This window comes from Oryzias latipes, chromosome 1, assembly GCF_053564925.1.
Source record: "Oryzias latipes strain Hd-rR chromosome 1, Olatipes_Hd-rR_3.1".
NCBI lineage: Eukaryota > Metazoa > Chordata > Actinopteri > Beloniformes > Adrianichthyidae > Oryzias > Oryzias latipes.
This window is the reverse complement of record NC_136237.1, coordinates 32,215,599-32,231,536: the sequence shown is the minus strand read 5'-3', so window position 1 is coordinate 32,231,536 and position 15,938 is coordinate 32,215,599. Positions and strand designations below refer to the sequence as shown.

The 15,938-nt window shown below is 40.1% G+C and overlaps 1 protein-coding gene across 31 annotated transcripts in view; it reads right to left on the bottom strand.

Annotated features, from left to right (window-relative positions):
- The window catches only part of ptprdb (protein tyrosine phosphatase receptor type Db), a 227,028-nt gene that overhangs the window by 74,181 nt on the left and 136,909 nt on the right, over positions 1-15,938 (bottom strand). For all 31 annotated transcript variants that reach the window (XM_023956020.2, XM_023956040.2, XM_023956048.2 and 28 more), the window contains one exon: positions 8,833-8,982. In XM_023956020.2, coding sequence (XP_023811788.1) covers positions 8,833-8,917 — 85 coding nt within the window. In that variant the 5' untranslated portion in view covers positions 8,918-8,982. The remainder of the gene's footprint in view (positions 1-8,832; positions 8,983-15,938) is intronic.

Here is a 15,938-nt window from a genome sequence, read left to right as displayed (position 1 = left end):
ACTGCCCGGAGCAGTGCATGTCCAATTAGCATGCCATTTATGCCCCCATAGAAGCCGCAGGGTCTGGCTAGTGACGAGTTAAGCAGGGTTAATTTGCTAGAAACACAAGGGGAGGAATTAATCAAACAGGATCCTTTTTATGCACAGGTCATTAGAAACACATAGGCTACCCACTGAGTACACAACTTTACTGGGTCAGTGCAGGCTTCCCATGAAAATGAACAGAGGGTTTCTCAGTGCTGGTCGCAGTATATTAGTTCCACACCACTGCTTATGTACGCTGAAGCTAAGCTAACGCTACCAGGGCCTCTTTACAGACCAATGCACCTGCTAAGCTAATGCTAAACTAAGATAATCAGATTTTGTTAGTCACAGATGAGTTCACAGCCATGTTATAGCTGTTGATAACTTTGCTTTAGGACATCAGTGCAGAAAACCTTTCTCCTATGCTACGCTAATCCAGATATAACCAAAAGCTCCGAATGTGTAGTGTCGGCTAATATGTAAAATCTGGACAGTACTGTATTGTTTTAATTTTAGGTGCTTGCTACACTTGTTATGTATACCTGTGTCTATATAAAATGACTTCAACGCCTTAATGCCTGACTTTGTTTCCAGTTATATTTAAAAAACGTATCCTTCAATGCTTTTCCACTCAAGGTGATGCTTCCTTAGAGGGAGTCCTGGATTAAATGGTACTTTGTGAATTCATATGGCACAAAATCAACAAATAAAAACAAAATCAGAAATTGAAAAGCAAGTACCTATAGAAACTACTAAACAGAAAAGGTTTTTCACAATTGTTGTCACAAAGTTTGTTTGAATAATTGACGGAAGAAACAGCTTATTTGTTTTTATTGTTTAAACAGAAATTTATTTCACTTCTTATTTGGCTACATTTTTAATGTAATCGGAATATTAAAAAAAAGTGAGAGAAAGTCTTCGGGTGGTCCCTCAAAAGATGTAGGTATAATTTAAAGTAACTTAATTATTTTTTTTTTTAATAACTAATGCTATGTTCACACACACCTCAACAACACACGTTCAAATGACCAAGTCCAGTAAAATGTCAGTAAATGCACTTATGCACGTTTTGGGCAGTCATGTTCAAAGCTCGCTTTCATGCGTCACTATGCAAGTTTAAAAGCCTATATTTTTTGGCTCTACGTAAAAAATGCACGGCCATTGACTGTGTGTTGTAAGTAAAGCCAGTTTAACATTGACCAATCAGGGACTTGGATTTGGGAGTGACGTATGGGTGGCGTCGTTTTTAATTCAGGAAAGTGCGAATTCTTGCACTAGTAGTGGGTAGCGACAGTCCAATGTGAACACCGTAAGCTTAAAGCGCATTCAAGAACTTGCATTTATCGTGTTCTTGAACGTGCATCACGTGCCCAGTATGTACTTAGCACTTGCGATTTGTGTAACATGGAACAGACTGCAGCAGAGTCACAAATAGCTGTGCTAACCACTGTAAAATTGTGTTTAAGTATTTAAATTAAGTTCTCTTTTGTTTTATAAAGTGAAGATATTTTAGTCAATCACTACAACTTTCAAAACAGGTCTTTAATGTACACAATGCATAAGGTTTCTGTGTTGTTAGGCGAGGAATGACATCTCCTAAAACATATATGCTTAGGTGTCATAAAATTTACAAATATTATTTCTCAAAAATCAAGACAGATATGTGACAGGTAAGGTTTTATGGGGTAAAATGATCCTTGAAATCTAGGTTTTTGTAAGACACATCAATGTATTTCTAAAGTATTTAAAAGAGTTTGAAAAATCAAAGCATAGAACATATTAACAAGGTACCACTGCAAAAAATTATTAAAATATGTGAACTTATCTAAAAGCTTACCAATAAAAACCAGCATTGTATAGATCATACTCATTCCATCTAAAAATAATACTTTTTCCCCTTCCTGACCTAAACTGCCAAGAATGGTCTTTGGCACATTTTATAATAATGTGTTCGACAATGATCCTGCTGTTTCTTTCCATTTTCACAGTGAGTCCAAATAATCATAGAGAGGAAAGACGACCTCTATAAACCCGATCTTTTCACACCCTTCGCTGATCATCGGGTCAGAAACATCCAACCTCAGATTAAGCCTCTATATCTAAATCTTATCCCAGCGAATCCTCACATTACCTCATCCATCAGCAGCAAGAGGCCACAAGCTTTACGTAACTCAACGTGGTTGTTTCAATCCAATCATGCCCGCTCTGGGCTCTGCAAATGCTGTCCTGCATATAAATGTGAAACAGAAATGTACTAAAAAATTGTGCACGGGTTACTAATAACATCCATACAAGATGACAGCATTTTAAAAAATGCCCCCAACTTTATCAAAATAACAATAGAAAGAGCTTATTTTGACAGAAAATGTATCTATTCATTTTTACAAGCCAATGAAATCGAATGAAACTTGCAGATTAAAAAAAAAGACACTGGTGTTTGCAAGTAAGGTGGCTCAACTCAGCATAAGCAAACAAGCTGTCATAGTATGAGATCCAGCCAACCACCTTTCAAGTTTCAGTCAGCCCAAAGGCCCTTTAAGAGCTGGCAATGCTGTGGACTTTTGACAGGTTAATCAGTCACCACATGAGACGGCTCCTTTTTTTCAGGGGGACTAATACAAAAAAGGTCGAAGTTTCAGGAACTAGAAAGTAAATTGAAACTTTTTCAGGGGGTATACAACAACCTTTTATAGCACATAAAAGACACCCATTCAAGATGAAGGTAAAGATTTATGCGATACCCGGTTCCTCCTTATTTGAACCTCTCCTTTCCAGTTTTATAACATACAGTCTGCTCACTAAAGCAAAGGGTTGCAGGTCAGCAGCGTATCCGCTACTGTAAGCCTCTGAAAAAAACAAAAAACAAAACAACACACTTGATTGTGTTGTGGTGCTCGCACAAAGAGGTTTTACTTGGTTTGGAATTGTTGTTGCGTCAAAGCTGGAGGGGGAAGAGTAACAGCTTGTTGGTTTCGGGGCAAACAAGGTTCTTGCAAAGGACCCGTGTTAATGCTGCGTTTTACATACGACAGAATGACAAATCAGGAGATGTGATTTTCTCGCACAGGGTGTCACACTGTACATGGAGCAGTGGCCTAGTTTGCAGAGGGATCAGGGCATTACTCTTAATCCACCGGATAGATGCCACAAACCAGAAAACACAATACAGCAAAACAAAAGATAGGTGGGAGTGGTAAAAAGGGGACGGTAAAAGGAAGAAGATGCATGCATCTGGTTACACCTGCCTATTAACGGTTGAATATGGGCTGACTGCTGGCAAAAAACAGTCAAACTTGTATGGGGCACCCAGGTGGCCTGCATGAAGTTTAATACCACTCATAAAGAGAAAGTTTTAATGTGCATTTTTTCTACGGGCATGCGGCGAGTGACAAGTTAAAGCTAACACTTAAACAACATGTAGGGCTAAATTAGGGTGATAAGACGCAGGCATCTCCCATGTTTTTATTTAATTTTTTCAATTCCCCCTAAAACCTCCACTCACTGCAAGGGACCCATTAGTAGCGTTTAAGGGATAAGTGTGCGCTACTTACTTGCAACATGACTGTTGCAATTAAGGACATTAGACAATCAGGGCATCCTATGGGCATCCTATGGATTCCTACGCATCACCTGCACACACTTTGCATGCAGCATTTGTCAGTAAAGAGCCAGTGCGTGCACCTCACTATTGACAGGACACCGTGCAATATAGCATCAGCCGTACGCCAAAAGTGTGCATAACTTGTGTTATCCTATCAAATACTTTTTGATACACTTACCACACGTATAACAATCGCATGTTCTGTTTTTATGACGTTCCTTGAGGTGGCTGTGGGAACTACAAGGAAACTGCAAGACATACCTTTGCTCCCTTAAAGATGTGGCTGCACGTGTCTTTGACCTTCCACAGATCCGGTGTTACGGTTGTGGCGTATTTGGTTTTGTTTGCTCTGTTTAATGCTGTGTTTTGTTTATTTTATTTCTATCAGAGTGGGACTTCGTTGTTTTTGTGGATCTTTGTGTGTGTGACTGATTATTGCCAGTTGTTGTGCTGGAAAGGGTGTGGCTTCCATTTTTAATAAAAAAACAAACAAAAAAAAAAAAACCGCCACAGCCGTAACACCGGACAACCCAAGAATCCGCCGTACCCATTCGAGTCAACGTCTGTATGGCTGCATGTGACTAAGGTCTTACACCAGGGGTCGGGAACCCTTTTGGCCAAGAGAGCCATAAACGCCACATATTTTTAATTGTAATTTTGAAAGAGCCATACAATAATGTGGTGTCTCTTTCCCACACTGAGGCACAGAGACTTAACCTCTTTTAAGGTTCTATATTCTGGTTACTGCAGACCGCAACAAACGCCGTAAAATTAATTCAGCAACTCCTTATTATCTCCCGCCGAGACGAGAGCGCTTCTCCCAACTTTATATTCCCTCACTGCCGCGTCAGCCCTCCCATTTCCCTTATTCGGCCCATAGCTGAACTCCATTGGTCCAAACTACCTAACAACAGAATGAGCGACAGAACTGAGGGCCAATCAGATCTCTGCTTGATGCGTTCATTGAACTCCAGAACTTATAACGCGGCCCAACAGCCACCCAGCCCAACTCAGTCCGCGACAATATGTTTAAAACTAAATATAAAAATGAATATGTGTATTTGATGTAATTTCAACATTTTTAAAGTACAATAAGTCTGTGGATTATTTTTAATAACATCGTCATGCTGTTGCTAATAAATGATGAGTATTTCTCGTGGTAGTTTTGCTGATGGTCTAGTCTGGTTGATACGTGGTGAGTTTCTGCTTCATGCAGGCGTTGAGACTTTAAACGTGATCTTAGGTTAGTATGAATGTACTTTAGATGTGAGACAGACGTGGAGCCAAACACACACTCACACGCTGCAGTGAGTGACGGGTAGCGGGTTTTATGTTTTTACAATCCCTGCGCGGTTCACCTGCTGCCGGTCCCCACAACCCCTCCCCCCAACCCTCTGCTTTCTTCTTCACACCTCCCGTCCCCGCAACTGAAAGAGCGCGCAGTATTAGGCACGGCAATTCACAGGTTTCCAGCTGGTACAAACTCTGAGGAAAATTAGATAATAATAAACTGATATGCGGTGCAGATTTTTCTCCCAAAGCACCGATACTACTGCGCGCCTCTGGCATCGCATCGCGCACGAGAAGGACTGGTCTAATGAAAATAAAAAAAGTATAATAAAAGATTTGTCTGCGAGCCACATGTGACCATCAAAAGAGCCATATATGGCTCGCGAGCCATAGGTTCCCGACCCCTGTCTTACACCATGGCTGGCCAACCCCCCTCAAGAACCTCAACCCTGCCTGTTTTCCAGCTCTCCCTGGACTGCTTGATGCTCACTACGGTGTGTTCAGTCAATCAGGATGTGGAATCACTTGAGTCAGCTAATCAGCAGCAAGCTGGTCAGGGAGAAGTGGAAAACAGGCAGGGTTGTGGCTCTTGAAGGCTAGGATTGGCCAGCTCTGCCTTACATCATTGCTCAGGTTGATTTAAGTTAACAACAAATCAGGATTAATTGGTGCTTTTACTGGAATAATGACATTATAATTCAGGCAGTGTATGATGTGTTTGCTAAAATCTCATTTTCAAACATTTTAAAGCCTCTTCTGTTTTTTTAAAGAGGGAAAATACTCCTTTAGCAGCCAGTGTTACAGACGATAAGTACAATGTGTTTAAAATTTCAAAACATTTTGACATGTGACAAGCAACCAATATGTCAGCTCCCAAGGACCTTCTGTTCCCGTTCTAAGTATTCAAATCTCAGAGTCCCTAATGTTGATATTAAAGGAGTCAAAACTCAGAAAAAGATAAAAAAGAGCAAACTTTTGTTCCTCCTCCACTCTGTGAAGCCCCCTGTCCACCCTCTTTCAGCAGATTCCTGGGATTTGCTGGGTAATGGCAGAAGCAGAGCGCGAGGACAGCAACGGGGAAAATCACAGCAATTCAAATGAGGGGAAAAGCCGGAAAATATAGACACAGAAGACAGGCTATGAATACTTTCAGCCCTTGTTGCATTAGCGATGCTCCTCTAATCCTCAGAGAAAGTCTAGAGGCATCAACATTTTGATGGATGACTGGGCCTTTAGTGGCTGACCCTGAAACTTCCACATGGGACAGCAGGGCAGGAGGTTGAAAGCAAAACAACAGGCTTGCTGATGTGTCTGCGCTTTTACTGGGCTCCACGCGACTGTGCATTTATAACATTGCAGCGTGGAAATTACTACCTCAAGCCTGTTCTGGCACAACAGGATGTTGGTGATACATTTTGACTGTCATGGAACCACTTTTTTTTCAGCTGGATTCCAGTTCCTTTGGACATCCTCATCAGCTTCATATTCATGTACAGAATGAGCAGTGTTGAATGTTCTGCAAATGTTCTTCTTATAATTCTAATCATTTTTGCATAAACTCTCATTTTATAATCATTAATGACAGTTAGCTGGAAGAGTTAAATAAAAAAATGAAGTAAAGTCATTTTTTTATTGCATTCTAGTTAAACAGATGATATATGCAGTTGAAATAGTGAACTCATTTTTATTGAATTTCTCATAGTTCTTCTGTGAAAGTTTTAATTTGTTTTAAATAGTGATGAAATTCTGACTATCTATGTTATGTTCGCAAACGTCACATTTTTTTCTTTCTACTTTCTGACCTTAAATTTAATTTCCATAACTGCTTTATTCACTGTTTCTTATTCAATTATTGATTTCAACTGCAGTTTGAAAATACAATAGTAAAAGACAGTCGTCTAAATTCAAAGTCTACCTGCTCTTGAGTAACTCCATTGAAGTATCAGGTATTAAACTTAAATGGATATCATGATAACGTTTAGGGTTAATAGTAAAATAAATAATCCAACAAAGTCCCGATGGCTGCATCTTTGTGTATTAAATTCAAATTGGACGTTCAACAGTAAACCTTATTAAAAAATATTTTTTTTGTTTTTCGGGCTGATTTTGGATCAGAAATTTGTCAATTGCGAGGAAAGACACAAGATACACACAATCACCTGCATTCAATAGAGTGCAAAATCTGTAGATGAACCACAAGACAAGCTGTTTTATTCCATGTTCCATTTGCTCACGTTTGGACAATTATATCTGGCCCATTTTGTCATATTTGTATTTTAGCAAATACTTACTCTTCCTGTCCTCACCTTGATGTTCTCACTGCTGACTAATGGACTTTGAAGTCTTGTCTTTTGACATTTATCAAGGGTTTGTGAAACCTTGAAATGATGCATCTTTCTATTTTATTTTATTTTGTGTGTTTTTTTAAACACATTATTTGTGATTTTAGTGTGTGACTTTGCCTTGTGTTGGGCTTCGGCCTGTTGGCGAAAATTTATAAATAAGTTGTAAATGACCCTTAACTACTTTCTTTCTTTTGTTTATAACTATCTTTGCTCCCAGATACCAGTAATAAAGAGATAATTACAGCTCACAACAAGAATGCTAATATGCAATTAGACAAACATAAGAAATGGTTTGAAAGATTGTCTGCAGGGATCGCAAAACACAGTTTCAATCGCAGCACAGTTGGTCGATGATCAGATCTGCTGTAAGTTATCCTTCTATCTGCCAGGTTAAACTTTGAATGGATAAAAACAGCCCGCATGTAAACTGTTCCAAAACACACCAAAATCATTAACACACAAGTAGACAAGAGATCCACAATCCCCCACATTCAGCGGGATGTGATATTTGAAGATGAGCGCCTTGTAACCGTTGACTGTACATAGTGAATCAGTACCTGCTGATTTCAAGAAGCCAAAATCCCATAGACCTCTATAGAGAAATAAAAAGCTGTTACTTACTCACGTTCTCGCAAATCAAATTTTTTTTGCAATGACATTTTTTTTCTGTAGTGCAAGTTAATAAAGTCATAAACTGGCCAATTGGATGCCTCAATAAATTTTTGTGGTCTTTCATCAAACTTTCAAAACGTTCGATTGACAGATTTTGTGTAGCCCCCTTTCAAGTGCTAGGGGCGTTGACTTCCAATATGCTTGTTCCTGATTGGCGAGAGCGGTCGCCATTGAAATGAGGACTCCGACTGACTCACACCAATCACAGTTGGTTTCCAGTTACAACATCACAAAAAATAAAGTTGAGTCTGAATTGACTTAATTTTGTTGGAGCCAGATGTAAGCCATTTCCTAAGGGTGACAGTCCAGAAACTAAGTCCAGTTCTTATATAGTCAATGTCCGTACGCAAAAGAAAAAAAAAAGGTTCCTTCACACGTATGTGTGTGCATTATCTGTGTTAGTGTTTAGGCAATAAAAGTGGAGTTGAGGTAGGTGGTAGAATCCTGAACAAGTCACTGTTAGTGAGGTTGGTCGTCCTAGGTGGAGACGTCCATGTTTCCTGGGGGGCTTGGCAGGTAGGCTGTGCTGTCCAACTCGCCAGAATAATATAGCTCTTTGGATTGTAGCCTGCCTTAACTGCGTCTGTCTCTGTGTGTAATCCCAGACTGACTAAATAATGTTGGAGGTCAAAGCGATGTGGGGGCCTTACCATCTGTTGTGAGACGCCAAGCACTCCTTGTTGCTGAAGATAATTGTTTATGACTCTGGCTGTACATTTGGCGTTATAATGGAAACTCAGTTAGGAATTTATGACACGGAAACAAATTCAGTCTCTGAAACCTTTTGCACAATGGCATATTGAGTGGGTGTGTGTTTGTGTGTGTGTGTGTGTGTGCCTATGAGTGTCAGTGGAAAGAGAAAAAAAAAAAAAGAGCAGACAGGCGTGAGAGAGCACTCACAGTCAGCATCAGCGAGGAAGAGGATGCTGAGGAGGAGCAGGCCTGGACTGGCAGAGTGCATCGTGGGATAAATCGACACATGCATGCTGTATCCACCGTGAGTTCAGCACCTCACTGCACCACGGGATGATAGAGACAAGCCGTCACAACCTGAGGAAGGAAGGAGAGAATGCAATCATTAAGGAAGTCCAAATGAAGAGTTTTCAGGCCCGGTCTGTGAGCACATACACACACACAAACACACCGGCTGACAAAAACAGACCTGAAGAGCGTGAGTCCCCCACAGCCCTTCCCCAGCTGCCTCTCTCCTTCTTGCTTCATTAGAACCATGCACTCATTGCCAGAGGTGGGTTTGTGCGCATTTGGGATGGAGTTCAGCAGCAAACAAAATTTCAACATATCGCAAAGATTTAGAGACATCAGTCTCCTCCAACATTAGACTTTCTTATGTGTCAGTTTGTACTCGTTACTCAATCTATCTCTGGAATATAACTTTTTTTTCTCTCCAGTTGTGCCTTAAAAAAGGACAATTTTTGATTGATGAAAAGGAGTTGATGGCTTTAAGAAGGAGGGGTGGAAAAGCCCGGGATTGATGGATGACGGATGGATTAAAACGGGCGGAGAACGACTGGTGTTGTCTGCTAGCTATGTTGCACAAAGTGCTGGATCAACCTACAGCTCGGCAGGCCGATCCTTTCATCTTTGTCTCACATTTCTTTTGAAATATTTCTCTTTCAAAAGTGTACATCCTTCCTTCCTGTCGTCCTTGCTCCACGAACACGTACATCTTTCGTTTCCACCGGTCGGGTTTTTACTCCCCATGCCCATCTGCGTGTATGTCTTTTCGCCATTAGTGGCACTCAGCGTTAAGTGTTTGGCGTTTGAAGAGTTGTGTGTCCAAAATCTCACAAATCAAATCACATGATTGGATGCGACAGGCGAGATCACTGCTCACATTTTTTGAATTAGAGATCATTAACGTGACTCACAAAAGAAAAAGAAAAAAAAAAGGAATCGTAAAGATTTTCAATACATGCATTCCTATTGGCGGTTAATGCATGTGTTTGAGCCTTTCCATTCCTGTGTCTACTAAGGCAGACCTTATCTACTCCACATGTTTGTGCAGCTGAGATGTCCCCTGTACACGTGAGGGGATATGTGCATATGTTTGTGTGCTTTCCAAAACTGAACAGATTCATTATCAGCAGCAGCCGCAACAGCAGCAGTCTTAATCCCCTCCACTCCTGAACAAGCCATCTGATTAAAAAAAGACGAGGGGGTGGGGGGGTGGAACCCAGAGCTCTTAGCATCCCTGCAGCCCAGGCAGCAAAGAACTAAACCCACACTGGATTTTCCACTTGGTTTGGTCCAAAACAATTGCTTTGGGATAACCTAGATCTGTCCCAGCACAAATTAAGTCCTCTGCACTGATTTCTACGGTAGACATCGAAATGCCGCACAAAACGGTGTCATCTTCAAGAACTGTGCGTGGCTACCAACACAAAATTCATTTCAAATGCGAGACCTTGAACTAAGAACACATCAATTGAGATAAAAATATGAAACAGGAAATAAAAGCTTTTTATTAAAATGTTAAAAATCAAAATGTTGGTTTGTTTCCACTATCACAGTTTACCCTGAAGATAATAAAAAATAAAAAAAAGTTTGTATTTGTTTAAGTTTGGCAAGTTTCGTCCAGACAGTTGAGTTTAGACAACACTCTCATTACAGATGTCCATTGAGATGTGGATTGTCGCACGCAAAACCTTCAAAGACCAGCTATCAGACGGCGCATGGACAGTTCCATTACATGACTGTGGAATAGTCCATGCACCGGGTCAGTCAAACAAGTTTAAACGACATGTTTGATTACGCGTCCTGAATGTCAGAATCTAAAATAGAATAAATAATGAAACAAAAAAAACAACCAAACTGTTGTTTATCTGTCAGGCAGAGTTTAAAGGGACATGATTGATATTACAAATAATTTTTGGGCTTATTGACCTAATTTGGACTGAATTAGTTTAAAACAATTCTCATTATTTTAATTCGTTTTGATGTTTCTTACTCTTTGTGAAACATTGTTGGACTATCTCTGTTGTATATTGGTGCTTTCTGAGATGTTAAAATGGGCAAACCTGTACAGTGGTACATAGGTGGCCCAAACAAAATTTTAACCCTTGTAATGCACATTATTTTTTCTACGGGCATGCCGTGGGCGACAGATTGTTGTAAACACAACACAAAACACCTGGGAGGGCCCCAATCCACAAGCCCGGAGCACCCATACGGGTCATGCCCTGTAAAGGTGCATGAGACTAATGCTTAAGTGAAACAAATTGAGCTTTAGCCACTAAACCCCCATTTATTGGTTAGAACTAAATTTTACGATGAGTTTGTAATGTAATACAGTTTACGAATACTGTAAATAAAGAGTAATTTTTTGTCACTTCTTTTTGTTTTAAAATACCTAATTTGTTTGGTTTTCTATAAGTAGTTTGTGCAAAACTTTATGTCTTATACTATTAAGCAAAAAGCATTGCCTCTTACACAGGTCTTGGCAATGATGCTACTATCACTTAAATGAGGAGCCACTCCATGTAAAGATTGCTGTAGAGCCAGCACACCGTCTGTGGCAACATTGCTCCCCAACGGCGGAAACATCCCTCCTCCAGAATGGATGTTCTCCACACGACACAAAGTGCTCAGCAACGGCTCGATGATGAGAACAAGGACTTTGACATGTTGAGCCGGACTCCAAACTCCCCAGATCCCAATCCAATCAAGGATCCATGTGCTGAACAAGAGCAATCCATGCGTCTCGGCGTCTCCGTACCAGACGCCACAAGACTTCCTGTGCTGTCAGTAGGTTTCAGCTGTTTGTTTGAGGAGCAGCAACTCCTCATCAGGCAGGTGGGTTTCATCTTATCCACACATTTCAAGTGTCTTTTTCTATTTGTTAAAACGAGATTACTAGAATAAATATAAACCCTGCAATGTGGCTGCAGGGCCAGAGATCCTGAAAGTGATACAGGAGGGAATCATTTGGGGTGTGTGTGTGTCAGACAGAGTGCTTGTGTGGCCGCTAATCACTCCAGCTGATTCGATGTCACTGGAAAAGCTTGCATTATTTAGCATCTTACTTCACAGCACGTCACGTTAATTAAAGGGCTAAGATAACTCCGGGGGTGGTGGGGGTGGGGGTGGGGGGGGTGCACGGTTTGAGTAACAAGAAAGGGCAGATAAAAAGAAACCAGGAGAGATGAGATAAAAAAAGAAGGTGTGTGGAGAGAAAGACAAATGAAAGCTGAGCGACAAACAGACAAGACTGAAAAAAAGGGGGGGAAAAAAAAGAAGATAACAGGAGCCACACATACGTGCTCGAGCACACACACACTCCCTCTGCTTCCCAAACACAGCCAGGTAGTCACCAGATTGTAATCTGGGTGGCTGTTGTTGCTGGTATTACCGAGGGGCTAACAGAAAGCCCGAGCTTCTGCTTCGGATCAGTCAGTTCTAAGCTATTCACTCACATTAGCTGCTATCGCTCAATTATACACCGTCTGTCTGCCCGGGTCTGCAGATATTGGTTACACTTATCTGGTGGATAGTTTCTGGCAGAACAAAGCCAGTGACTGGTGTGCAAGCTTGGGGTTTCATTGCAGCACACAAAGAGGTATAAGAAAAGGCTAAATAAGAAACAATATGCAGTAAAAAAAAAAAAAAAAAAAAGAAGCAGCAAGGAACAATATATTGTATTTTCTTCACTAAAAGGCTCAATTAAAATCCCTAACTTTTTAGGGTTGTGTAACAGACCTCATGGTTTTCAGAGGTACACATTGCTCTGTCAAAACGTCAGTATGTTTTTTTAAATATTCTTATGAGTAACATTTGTTTTAGTGGTATTAGTCTGTTTTTTATGTATTACTAACAAGGTTGGGTTTTAGTGTGAAAACACTAACATGGCTAAAGTAGCGGTGTTAGATACCTTTTTTACATGTTACTAATAAGACTGGGAGTTAGTATAGTAACAGTAACATTTGTTATAGCAATATTAGTTAGTTTTTTTTACGAGTTGCAAACAAAGGTTGGTTGTCTTTGGGAATATGCTTTTGTGTAGTGGGGACGGATTGTCTTTTCTTTACCTGTTACTAACAAGATTGGGAGGTACCATAGTCATCGTAATGTTTGTTTTATCATTACAAGCCTATTTTTTATGTATTGCAAACAAGGTTGGGAGTTATAAGTATCTGTATTACATTAACGTGGCTAATGTCAAACTGTTTTTTATTATTATTTTTTACATGTTATTAAAGAGGTCGGGAGTTAGCATGGTCACAGTAATGTTTGCTTTCTTGGTATCAGTCTGTTTTTTTTAAGTGCTGCAGACAAGGTTGGGAGCTACAAGTTTTGTTAATGAGGCTGTTAACGTGCAGCGTTCTAGAATCGGAATGATGTTTCTAAAGTCTGTCTGACTGAGGGACTTAACTCTGACTCTTTTGCCTCACCTATGCGCCTTATAGTTCAGTGCGCCTTGTTAGTTCAAAAATGGGACCATCATTGATGGTGCGCCTTATAACCTGGTGCCCTATAGTGTGGAAAACATGGTAGATAGAATCTAGAAGCAAAAGGACAAAATACAGATTTTATGAGAAGGGAGGGTTAAAAATAGAGAGCTGTGTACAAAAGTAATTGGGAGTATAGAAAGGAAGAAGTCCTGAAGCAAAGTAAAAGTGTTACAGATGTAGCTAGTAGGGATCTAGATGAAGACAGAGACAAAGACAAAAGGCAGGTCCTGGAAATGTTGTGCTTCCGGCAAACCATGTGCCAGGCAAACAAACAGCGAAAATCCTAATTTGATTTGATACTCCCAAAGCTAAGCACCAAATGCAATTAGACATGTTAATTGACTTATTCTGTTTTGCCCTTTTGAAAAAAGTGGCTGACAGAGCGATTTATCAGTGGGCAGACAAACTAAGCTTATTGCATCAAATAGCTGCACAAAAAACACTGAAACGCTAAATGGGAAAATAAATATGCATTTCTGTGTTTTAACTCTCAAAGTTCGAACCTTTGGAAAAATAAGACCAGTGATGTAGAATGAAACCAAAGATGCTCGCAATTAAATTACATTTTGCAAACTGAACGCATTCGGTACAGGAGTGACGGCACAGCCAATTAAGACACAGAATGTATCCTGCTGTTAAAATAAATAGACAAAACATGCAAAATTGTGCAAAAAAAATCTGCGAGACAGCGGGAAATGAACCGCGATATATAGCGAGGGACCAATGTATTGCAACAACTCTAACAAGTTGGCTTAGTTGTCTTGCATTTGCTGCCACTATTACATTGTTTTAGTAGGTGGCAGTGGAGCAGAGGTAGAGCGGTGATCTCTGTTCGGAGGATCGCAGGTTTGGTTCCTGCTTTGCCTATGTTAAAGTGGGCTTCGGAGAGACACTGACCCCACCTTGGTTACAGGATGGCGCCAGTATAAACTATCATGGGACTGGGACTGGAAAGTGCTTTGAGCCTTAGAAGTATACGCCATTTTTTTCTTTTTTTTTCTTTTTGTCTCTCGGATAACTCATGCCTTTTATACTAGGATGCTAACTCCTTGTGAGAAGGTTTTAGGTTAATGAGCTTGAACTTCTGACACATCAAAGGAACGCACAAAAAGCCATTAAGGACAGCGTGCCATTTTGCAAACCACAGTATTTTTTGTTTTGTTTTTTTAGAGTTTAACACATAAAATATCTTGGTCAGTATATGCATTAAAAAATAAATAAAAAATAAGTAACATTTGCACAGTCATGTCAACAATATTACACTAGTAACAAAGGCAAACAGCTACAGAGGCTTGAAAGAAATTCACGCAAAACTATAATGCCGCCTTTTGACACTAAACTTCATTTCTGTGACTTAAGGTGGGGATTTCCTGGAAACCTCAAGCTAATTCACAACCTGTTTAAAAAACCATGGAAACTTAACTCAAATATAGACTAAAACATTCAAAATATGTCTCCAAACACAGAGAGATGTGTGCTTTTTTTCCGTGCAATAGTATTTATTGCTTGTAGAAAACAGTTGTAAATATTTAGCTAGAATTGAATCTTTCTTTAACAAAATGTTTGTGCAACACCCTTAGGTCCGTACACCTAATGAAAAATAGGAAAAGTATAGGACTTCAATGAAAAATTGTCAGGATTAAGCTTTTTGGTTGTAACTGCAGCACCCTTTTGATTTAGTCCAATGACGTTCTGAAACTGACATCCCTCAGGTTTCACAAGGAAGCTTAAGAGGAGACTTTGATGTTTCTCCCCATAAAACTTTTTACATCAATAAAAACCATGTCATGTTGCCAAATAGTCGACTAAACATATCTTTTTCTCTTAAAAGGAAAACAGATATGTTGGAAATGCTGGAGGGCCACTTGTTTGTTTGATCTATGTGACGACCGAATGTGTGTGCGCACCTTTACTTCCACAAGCCTCACCAGCGTCCCGGTTATCTGTCATCTCTCCTGCGTCACACCAACCCGAATGCAGGAGTCCACACGTAGCCCCTGAGCATGTTTTCAACAGACATATTGATCTCAGCTGAAGTGTCTGCAGGGATGACACCATGACAGAAACCTTACTTGTATTTGAACACAATGACTCATATGGTTTACCACCCACCTAAAAGCACTGTGCGCTTCAATTTGCATACAGTAAGCTTGTTTTCTGCAAGTGCACATTTGGGGCTTGAGTGCTTTCTCCAACATGCGTTACATGAGAGGCATTTGATTGGGAAAATGTTTATTTATTTATTTTTGGTTGGTTAAATGACCGACTTTTGAACTACTGCTCCATCCAGGATCAGTCAGAAGCTCACGATAATCCCAGCAAATAAAATCTCGTGGGATCCTACTGCGTTCTTCTAATATGAAATTCAATCAAGCACGCTGAGCTTTTTTCATTTATTTTTTTTGGAGGTCTTCAAAACACCCCTGCAAGGAGAGCGAAATCCCAGCTGTTATGATATATTGTTTTTGAACAGTAACTAAAATCTGAAAGAAGATATGACAAATTAATCCCGTAATTGTGGCTAAACCGCATTGCTCC